Genomic DNA, 10769 nt, shown 5'->3' with positions numbered 1-10769 from the left:
AATATGTGTTCTTGATCTTATAACTCACTTGGTTATATATAATTTATGCTATCATGTGCCGAAAGTGTCCATCTGCTATGTACATTGGACAAACATCTCAAACACTTCGCCAAAGGATTAATGCCCACAAAACAGATATCAAACAAGATCACAAAGAAAAATCAGTTTCTTGCCATTTTAACCAGAAAGGACACTCTCTCAATGACTTAACCACCTGCATTCTGCTACAAAGACCTTTTACATCTGCACTTGAAAGGGAATCCTCTGAACTGTCATTCATATTAAAATTCGACACTCTCTGAGAAGGAATGAACAAACACTCAAACTATCTTACCCATTACCAAGATAGCTTCCCTCTAATACCATTAGCTCACAGACATCCCACTCTCCCCACCTCTAATATCATCAATTCACAGACACTTACCTTCCTTCCCCCCCGCCCTCCGCATTCCTCTCCTGTTCTAAAATGTGATTTGTCCTTTTCATGTGTTCACTTTTTTTAATTGTATCCTTTGGTATATATGGTTGTGACTATTTTCTTCCACTATTTGATCTGAGGAAGTGGGTCTGGCCCACGAAAGCTCCTCACCTAATAAACCATCTTGTTAGTCTTTAAAGTGCTACATTGTCCTGCATTTTGCTTCAGCTACCCCAGACTAACACGGCTACACTTCTATCACTGGGTTACATAAAGGCAGCACAGAAGTAAAGGCAGGAATTCCGCAAGCCTCCTAAAACAACCTTGTGATCTCCCTGTCACTCCCTTTTGATTCAGGATCCCCAATTTGAGGAATGCTCCCATGAAACCTGTACAGAATAGGGAAAAAGCACATAAAAGCCCGGATTTCACAAGAGAACACCACATTTCTCAGTCCCCGATACGTTTTTTTGTGTGGCTGTGAATCTGAGAAGGCTCTACCTATTATTTCTCCCATCTGCTCATTCCCTTTGAAGCACCTGGTGATGGCCAGTTTCTGAAGACAGACCCTGTGCTAGACAGACCACTGGTCTGACTGACCTGGCTCTTCTTATATTCGCTCTTTAGAACCAGCAGAGCCTTGCCTGCGCTGGAAGCTACAGCCAGCCCGCCCCAGGTGAAGCGGCCTGTCCCGGGAAGGGCTAAGGGGTAGCTGATTGGTGGTGTGACCCCATGGAAACGGGGCCGGAGGTGCTGCTGGCGGGGCTCCCCCCGTCACTCCCCGGCCCCGGTGGGGCGGCGGAGCCGCAGGGTGGCGCTGTGCGCACAGTCCCTGCGGCGGAGCGGGCCTGCGCTCGGTCACTCCTCGAGCCCCGGCAGCGGCGGAGCCAGGCGCTGCCTGACGCGGAGCAGGTACCGACCCTCCCGCGGCGCGCTGCCCCGGCCGGCGGCTCTCCATGGGCGCGCTGAGCGGCCCGAAGCGCGTGTCCGCCGGCGGGCGGGGCCGGGCCTTGCTCTCGCGCTGCACCCGCGAGGCAGGGCCGCTGGAGAGCGGCGCGGGACAGGCCGGTCGGGCTGGATGGAGCGGAGCTGTCCCGCTGCTCCTCCCCCCTCAGCCCGGAGCGCGCCCCTGCACAATGGGGGCGCAGACCCCTCTGCTGAGCGCGGGCAGGGCCTGGCTCCAGCAGCGCCTCTGAGCATGCGCAGTAGCCGCCACCCTGCCTGAGGCGCACAGCCCGGCAGGGAGCCGCTCGGTAGCTTGTCCCGCTGCTCCGGGGGCTGGAGAGGCGGTCACGTGGCCCGGGGGGGGGGGGTTTGCTGATCTGTAAACCCGCCCCGTGAGGGCAGATGGGGGCTCCCAGGGGTGTGTCCGACTCACTAATCTGATTGGTGCCAGCCTTGCACGCGCGTTCACACTAGGGCTGCGTCCAGACTGGCAGGATTGTGTGGAAGGACTTTCAGCGGAAAAGTTTTCCCGTTAAAAGTATTTCCGCCACAGCGCGTCTAGATTGGCTCGGGTGCCTTTGCGCAAAAACCTCCGTGGCCAGTCGAGACGGGATTTTGCGCAAGAAAAACCCCGCTCGCCATTTTAGTCATCAGGGCTTTTTTGCGCAAAACAGTTCTTCCCTGTCTACACTGGCCCTCTTGCACAAGTATTCTTGCACAAGGGGGCTTTTTCCCAAGCGGGCGCGTGAAAGTATTTGCGCAAGAAGCGCTGATTTTGTACATTACAAAGTCAGTGCTCTTGCGCAAATTCAAGCAGCCAGTGTAGACAGCTGGAAAGTTTCTGCGCAAAAGCAGTTGCTTTTGTGCAAAACCTTGCCAGTCTAGACGCACCCTATAACTGTGTATAGTCCCGCAGCAGCACACAAGTTCTGGGGGTAAAAAGTACTTGTGACACTGCAGTTCTCTGAATAAAATATCAAGGCAAAGATTGGAATTGCATCCTCTGTATTTGACTACCCAATAAACCTGGGCTTATCGGTTAATCCTGTTGACTATGTGCATTACCCCCTCCCACTTTGCTGCCTCTGTATCAGAGGCAGTAAGGCTGGGAGGTGGGAGCTGGTGATTGAGAGGCAGCAGTGCAGAGGCTGAGGGGTGCAGGTGGGAGCTGATAGGAGCTTTTAAACCAGCTTTATGCAGGTGCTGGCTCTCTGGACCTGCCTGCTCCCCCTTGTTGCTGCCTAAAGAGGCAGCAGGGTGAGGGGGGAGGCAGGCTGGAGCTTGGGGGAACCAGCTTAAAAGTATATTTTTTCTGATAGGCAGCAGCGTGCAGGGTGGCAGAGGGCTTTCTGGGAGTGGGTCTGTGAGTGCACTGGCTGCCACCGCCATGACCTATTGAATAGTTGTGTAACTGCTAAAATGTGACGAAGTTACACAACTGTTCAATTACACGCTACGTATGTTAAATTTAGATTAATCAACTAATCAAATAGTTTATGTAGTTTGCTATTTCAAAATAGTTTATTTTGAAATTTGGCACCTCTACATCCCTTAACCCTCAAAGTTAACAAGAGTTACAGGGATGCCAAAATAGCGTGCCCGTTATTTCAAAAAATATTTCAAAATAACAGGCGGCTTGTGAAGATGCGGGGTATCCTTCTGGTATCCTGAAATAGCCATGCAGTTTAGAGGTACCAAAAGGCACTGCCAGTTTTCCGCAGCGCCCCTGCTCCTTCTCCCCATGGAGATGGTGCTGGGGGGAACTGGCTTTTAAGGCGGTTTCCCCCAGCACTGGATCCAGTTCCTCCCATTGCTGCTTCTCTCTGATAGAGGCAGCAAAGGCGGGGCGGGAAAGCAACTAATCGCTTACATCCCTGTAACACACTATCTAACATCTGTAGTGGAAAAAAAACAGCAAGCAAATGGTCTGGTAGCACTTTATAGACTAACAAAACATGTAGATGGTACCATGAGCTTTCGTGGGCATAGCCCACTTCTTCAGATGACCGGAGTTATGACTAGGAGATAAGAAAACTCGAAATAAATAGGAGAAGGGAAGGGGGGGAGGGGAGGAAAGAGAAAGATGCTTTGTTGCCCACCCCTCTACCTCTATACATAAAGTATCAGGAGAAAGGGTACTAAACCTGAGGGCTACGTCTACACTGGCCCCTTTTTTGGAAGGGGCATGCTAATTTTGAAAGTGGGAATAGGGAAATCCGCGGATTAAATATCCCCCGCGGATTTAAATAAACATGTCCGCCGCTTTTTTTCCGGCTTGGGGAAAAGCCGGAAAAAAAGCACCTAGACTGGCCCGATCCTCCGGCATAAAGCCCTATTCCGGAGGATCTCTTATTCCTACTTCAAAGTAGCCGAGTAGATTAAGATCAAAGTCAGTGGATAGACTGGTAAAGCAGGAAGGATACCATACAGGAAGTTGTTAGCACCTTCAGTGATAAAGGGTCCAGCACCCCATAACTTGATTAAGTCCATTGATAATTTAATTGAATTTGCATATGTATTGTAACTCCAAGTTTTCCCTGTGTATTTGACGTGAGGAGCTGGCCTGTGACAAGACCTCCACCTTCAGATCTGTGAGATTATGGTTAGGTAAACAGAAATGTTCTGCCACTGGCTTCTGAGTATTTTCTTTACGTATATCTGATTTGTGTCCATTGATTCTTTCCCATAGAGAATGTCCAGTTTGACCAATATATATAGTAGAGGGGCACTGCTGGCATTTGATGGCATAGATCAAATTACTAGATAAGCAGTCAAATGACCCTTTGATTTTGTGGCTTGTGTTGTTTGCTCCAGTGATGAATTTGTCACTGTAGATATATGGGCAGAGTTGGCATCTTTTCTGGTTGCAGGGCCGGGTTCCTGAAGTCTTGAAGTGGTTGTGTGGCATGGTTATCAGAAAGAATATGTTTCAAGTTAGGGGGTTGTCTGTAAGCAAGAATAGGTTTTTATTCCAAGGTCTCTGAGAGTGAGGGATCATTTTCCAGGATGGGTTGTAGATTGTGTACGATGCTTTGGAGGGGTCTGAGTTGTGGACTGCAGGTAACAGCAAGAGGAGTTCTGTTATTTTCTCATTTGGGTCTGTCTTGAAGTAGTTCATGGCTGGGTACTTTTTTGTCTCTGTCAGTTTGTTTTTTTCACCTCCCCAGGTGGGTATCTCAGTTTTATGAATGCTCTGTAAAGATCCTGCAGGTGATTGTCTCTGTCTGTGGGGTCGGAGCAAATCCGGTTGTATCGTAGGGCATGACTGTATACAGTCGACTGAAAAATGTGTCTGAGGTGGGAGCTGGAAGCATGAAGGTAAGTATAGTGGTCTGTGGGTTTACGATATAGGGTGGTTGAAAGTTTTCCATTATTTAACTTTACTGTAGTGTCCAGAAAGTGGATTTCCCTTCTGGACTGGTCCAGGCTGAGGTTGATAGTGGGGTGGAAGTTGTTGAAATCCTGGTGGAATTCTTCAAGAGTCTCTTTACCATGTGTCCATATGATGAAGATGTCATCGATGTAGTGTAAGTAAAGTAGGAGTGTTAGGGGGCGAAGGCTGCGGCGAGAACTCTGGTCATCGGAAGAAGTGGGTTGTGCCCACGAAAGCTCATGATACCATCTACATGTTTTGTTAGTCTATAAAGTGCTACCAGACCATTTGCTTACTATTACTTTCTGTAACAGACTAACTTGGCTACCCCCTGAAAATCCGTAGTGGAGGCAGAGTTACTTTGTTAGAAAGTGAAATTAGCAAGATGGGAACCCAGAATGGCTACCATAATAAAATAAATTCTATCGTGTCCTTTACCTCAAGTGATAGTGCAAGGCCTAATCAGTTCATATTTGTCACGGACTGGAAAATATTCAGAAGGACTGAGTGTGACATATTAATATACAAAATGTATACTTTTAAAAACAAATATTGACGTTTTTCTTCTGATGTTTACAGCAAAATCTAAATCATACTGGGCCCTGAACTGCAGTCAACTCAGTGTCAGTATACCATTGCGACTACTGAGAACTCCACTGAAGTCTCACGTTATCAGTGTGGTAGGTGAGATCACTTTTTGACAACTCACAGGACAGTATGCAGCAACACAAATTAAAAACAGATTTTTGAAGAGGCAAAAGGCACCATATCCCATTACTATGACTTTTAACTATGCAATTTTTCACCAATGTCCATTTTAAAAATGTTTCAAAAAATATTCCATAGTCTTCCACTACTACTTTCGTGCAAAATTCTACATAAGCATTTGCAGGGGGAGAGGAGTTGGTGAGGAAGGATTGTAGGGTTGGAGCTGTTTTTGTTTTCCTGGGTTTAGTGAGATATAGTTGTTTTTTTAATATCGGCATAAGGGCCGATGATTGGCTTTTGGTCACTGGTAAACTTTCAGGATCATTTTCAAGGCAGCTGTCCAATATTTTTTGCTTTGTTTTATCGTGTTGCCTTAAGATACTCAAGTTGAACAGTAATACAGGCAGTCCCCGAGTTACGCGGATCCGACTTATGTCGGATCCGCAGTTACGAACGGGGCACTTCCTCTCCCTGGTCTCGAGCAGACCAGGGAGAGGAAGCAAAGCGACGGCGGAACGCGCGGAGTCTGGGCTGTCAGCTGGCCGCGCGTTCCGCCGCTCTGCTGTGCTCCGCTCTGCTCCCCCTCCCCCTGGTCTGCAGACGGGGGGGGGGGGGAGCAGAGCGGAGCACGCGGCCAGCTGACAGCCCAGATGCGTCTGGGCTGTCAGCTGGCCGCACGTTCTGCCGCTCTGCTCTGCTCCGCTCTGCTTCCCCTCCCCCTGGTCTGCAAACCATGGGGGGGGGGAAGCAGAGCGGAGCACGCGGCCAGCTGACAGCCCAGACGCGTCTGGGCTGTCAGCTGGCCGCGCGTTCCGCCGCTCTGCTCTACTCTGCTCCCCCTCCCCCTGGTCTGCAGACCTGGGGGACGGGGAGCAGAGCAGAGCAAAGCCACGGAGCCCGAGGGCAGCAGGATAGCCACGGCGCGTCTGGGCTGTCCCGCTGCCCCCGTGCTCCGCGGCTTTGCTCCGGACGCCTGTGGTACAGCAGCTGGGGCGCTGCCGGTTGGTCCCGTAGCGCCGCTCTGGGTGCCACTGGACCAACCCAGCAGCACCCCAGCTGCTCTGCCCCAGGTGTCCCCTAGTCAGCAGCTGCTGAAAATGACCAGTGGCTGACTACAGGAAGCCCCTGCCCCGGGCTTCCTGGAATCAGCCGCTGATCAGTTTCAGCAGCAGCTGACTTGGGGATGCCTGAGGTTCTTAAGTTGAATCTGTATGTAAGTCAGAACTGGCGTCCAGATTCAGCCACTGTTGAAACTGATCAGTTTCAGCAGCGGCTGAATCTGGACGCCAGTTCCGACTTACATACAGATTCAACTTAAGAACAAACCTACAGTCCCTATCTTGTACGTAACCCGGGGACTGCCTGTATTTACTTCTGGAGGTAGCTGAGTGAGTCTGTACAGGATAAACTTAAAAACCAACAAATAGTCTGGTAGCACTTTAAAGACTAACAGAACATTTAGATGGTATCATTATTTACTGTGTCATTTATATTGTATATTTATATTGTATTATATATTATTTATATAAATATTATATTATATATAATATATGTATATATTATATATATACTATTTACATAAGTATTTATTTAAATATTATATATCCATGTTGTATATATTGTATATTTACTGTTACATTTATATTGTATTAAATATGTTGTCTTTGTCTTAGAATTATCTACTTTTATTTCTGCAAATTTATTACAGGTTTTAATCAAACATACTATATTAATATTGAAATTTGCAAATGCAATGGAAGACAGCAAGACTGAAGAGGTGCTAGATATTCTTCGACTTAACGTGGGAGGGTGTGTGTATTCAGCCAGACGCAAATCTTTATGCCGCTTTAAGGATTCAATGCTAGCATCTATGTTCAGTGGACGTTTTCCTCTAAAAATAGATGAATCTGGTAAATAAATCTAAGTTCTGTAATATCTAATATCTGTTCAGTTGGCTTTGGTATCAGTTTTCTATGATATGCGCTATTCAGTTACAGAGGTAATATATTAGTTGTTGTACCTAATAGGCAGGCACTGACATCACATTTTTTTTCAATTTTGAGAAGCACCTATGAAAGCTTTTGATACTAATAGAAAAATAAATGAAAGTAATACATAAAAAGGGACAAGAATACGTCTCAGTTAGGGCACGTCTACACTGCACGCTTATTTTGAAATAAGCTGTTCTGAAATAGTTATTCTGAAATAGCTTATTTCAAAATAGCATATCTACACTGCAGGGAAGCCTCAAAATCATCAGTAGTCTGAGGCAGGCTTCCCTAATATAGATGTGCTACCTCGATTTAGAGCCCCAGGAGGCACTGGGGAGGAATAACTTAGAATGGCACTAGTGAAGGGCTGTTTCAAAATACCAGCAGTGGAAATAGCTATTTCGGAATAGGCCTTATTCCTCATGAATGAGGTTTACAGATTTTGGAATAAACCGTCAATTGTTTCAAAATTATTTTGAAATAACAGAAGGCTGTGTAGATACTCGTATTGTTATTTTGGAATAACGCTAGTTATCTTGAAATAACAGTGCAGTATAGATGCACCCTTAATTTGAGAAGTCTCCAGAATGAAGGACACTAAGGGTGCATCTAGACTGTGGGGTTTTTCCCGGAAAAACTCTGCCGTGTTCAAGGAATGCTTTTGCTGTTCCGCTTTTTTTTGTGGAAGATCAAATGTTCTCTTTCGGGGAGCCCTGTATACCTTGTTCTACAAGGAATAAGGGCTCCTCTGGGGCTATGTCTACACTGGCGGCTACTTGCACGAGAACTTCTTGTGCAAGGGTTCTTGTGCAAGAAGTCTTGCACAAGAAAATGTCCACACTGCCATGTGCAAGCTGTGCTTTTGCGCAAGAGTGCCCACGGCAGTGTGGACGCTCTCTTGCGCAAGAAAGCTCTGATGGCCAGGGCTCGACAAATAGTGTAATATACTCGCCCATGGCGAATAGATTACACCCTGGAAGAGCCGGCGCAGAGCGATCTGCGCATGTGCAGAGCGCAGAACCGCGTGGCTGGCGAGCAGGGCTCACCGCTGCTTGGCGAGCCCTGCTGATGGCCATTTTAGCCATAGGGCTTTCTTGCACAAGAAATCCCTGCCCCGTATCCACACTGCCCTCTTGTTGAAGAGCTCCTGCGCAAGAGGGCTTATACTTGTTAAAAAAGAGCATAGCTCTTGCGCAAGAAGCCCTCTCTTACCACGCTGTACTGTAAATTTCCGTGTGCAAGAGTGGGCGGGCAGTGTGGACGTTCTGCGGATTCTTGCTCAAGAACGGCCATACTTGCGTAAGAAGCTGTGAATGTAGACATAGTCCAAAAGAGGAGGCTTTTCTGCCATTTGTGGAAAAGCCTCTTCTGGAAAAGTATTTGGAAAAAGCTATGCAAATTGCGGAGCACAAGAAAGCACAATTTGCATAGCTTTTTCCGAAAAAAGGCTATAGTGTAGACCCTACCATAAAAAGAGGATGGAATAGTGATAAAGCTGATATTTGGATAAAATCTTATGTTCTGAATTGCATGCACTTCAGATTCCGTTAATTGAGTGGGATTTGTGGATGCTAGGTAACTGAAAAAAATCAAGCCAATAGACTTCAGTTAGGGACACAACAAAATTAGAGAAAACTCTTTTTCTAGGAATACAAATATTTTGTGATTACTAGTCTCCTCTTGGCTTTTCATAATAAAAATAAAAGGCAGTGCAGCTGAAAACTTTAAAGCTAAATAATAAAGAATGATTTTCTGTTATTGTTAATGAGCTTTCTTACCATAAAAGATGTTTGAAGGGATTGATTTTAAGGGTGCAAAATAACTTCCAGAATATTTTGTTGCCAGTAAAGAAGACTGCACTTTTAAAATGGGACATAGGTTAACTTAAAAATCACTTTTCTTTGAGAAGTTTTATTGGTATTTATATGTAAGATTTGGGATGTAAAATCCTATTTAATGAATTAAACAGTTAAGTATCAAGTTTAACCAGTTAACTGATGAAATGGGGGCTGGAAGAGAGAGACCTTCCAACCCACTGGGCTGGAGCAATCCACCTGCCTGCCATGGCCAGGCTGGAGCAGCCCCCACATTGCAAGCAGAGGCTGCCTCAGCCCTGCGGTGGGTGGAAGCAGCAGTGGGTGGCGGGGAGGGAGAGGAGGAGGTGCCGGTTCCCAGCCTCTATGTGAGCAGGCCTGGTGTGGCAGCTCTTCCTCCTGTCGCTCCCACCCTCCCTCTCTTCTGTGAGCCTGCTGACTTCCAGCAGTTAACTGATAAACATCACCCATTCACATCCCTAGTAAGATTACTGTAACCAAAAGACAGAGAAAAATAGCACCTTGTATTAGGGATGTGAGTGTGTAGAGACGACTACATGATTAACCGATAAGCCTAGACTACATGCATTTCCCCCCTTGCTGCCTCTGATACAGAGGCAGCAAGGGGGGGTAGTGGGAGCCAGTGCCCATGAGGAGCTGGCTTAAAAGCTGGCTCACCATGAGCACTGGATCCACCTCCCCCTCCCACGCTGCTGTCTTGATAGATCTGATACACACAGGATCCTACACAGGCAGGGGAGGGGTAGGCAGAAGCCGGTAATGGGGGGAGCTGGCTGAAAAGCCGGTTCCCCCCAGCACCAGCTCCCCAGTGCCACCTGCCTCACTCCTCCCACCCTCTGTCTCTGATAGATGCAGCAGCAGCAGGGGGGGGGGGGGGGCAGAGCAGAGGAGGCTGCCGTGAAGTGGCCTCTGTCTGCAGGGTGTCCAGATACCTGTCCATGGGGGGCCTAAACCTGAAATTAAAGGTATTTTTTTATCAGAGACAGCAGCACTGGGTTGGTGGGGGCAGGTGGCTTTGCAAATTCGGTGCTTGTGGGGAGCCGGCTTAAAAGCTGACTCCTCTCCCCCTGCCAGCACTGATCCTCCCTCCCCCATTGCTACCTCTAATACAGAGGCAGCAAGGGCGGGGAACATGTGTGTAGTTGATAGGATTAACTGATAAGCCTACGCTTATCGGTTAACCCTGTACTTGATTATGTGTTGACATCCCAAGTTTAGGCACTGATTCTTTGAAGTGATCTGTATAGACGGATCACAGATTTCTCATTAGGACTCCAAATACCATAGGACTGCATGCCAGGGATCAGTCTGTTGATCTGCAAATTAAGAAGTACTGTAGAGAAGCAAAGAACCAGTTTTAAAAGAAGTGATGATATTTTACTAAGATACACTCCCAAGCAAGATACCTGTTTAAATAACTACTTAGGAAGTCATATATCCTCGATAAATTGTTAATTGAAGGATCCATTAGATAATTTGGTAAAATATGACAAACTTCT

At 47.1% G+C, this 10769-nt stretch overlaps 1 protein-coding gene across 4 annotated transcripts in view; it reads left to right on the top strand.

The window, feature by feature from the left end:
- The first annotated feature begins 1135 nt into the window (after window positions 1-1135).
- The window catches only part of KCTD18 (potassium channel tetramerization domain containing 18), a 29735-nt gene continuing 20101 nt past the window's right edge, over window positions 1136-10769 (top strand). For 2 of the 4 annotated variants that reach the window (XM_075934282.1, XM_075934281.1), the window contains exons 1-2: window positions 1136-1330; window positions 7153-7354. In XM_075934282.1, the coding sequence (XP_075790397.1) occupies window positions 1151-1330; window positions 7153-7354 (382 nt within the window). In that variant the 5' untranslated portion in view covers window positions 1136-1150. Of the gene's footprint in view, window positions 1331-5315; window positions 5421-7152; window positions 7355-10769 lie in introns of all 4 variants that reach the window. The other 2 variants (XM_075934283.1, XM_075934284.1) reach the window with 2 other exon arrangements.

Source organism: Pelodiscus sinensis, chromosome 7 (assembly GCF_049634645.1).
Source record: "Pelodiscus sinensis isolate JC-2024 chromosome 7, ASM4963464v1, whole genome shotgun sequence".
NCBI classification, from domain to species: Eukaryota; Metazoa; Chordata; order Testudines; family Trionychidae; genus Pelodiscus; species Pelodiscus sinensis.
This window is presented reverse-complemented; position numbering and strand designations above follow the sequence as displayed.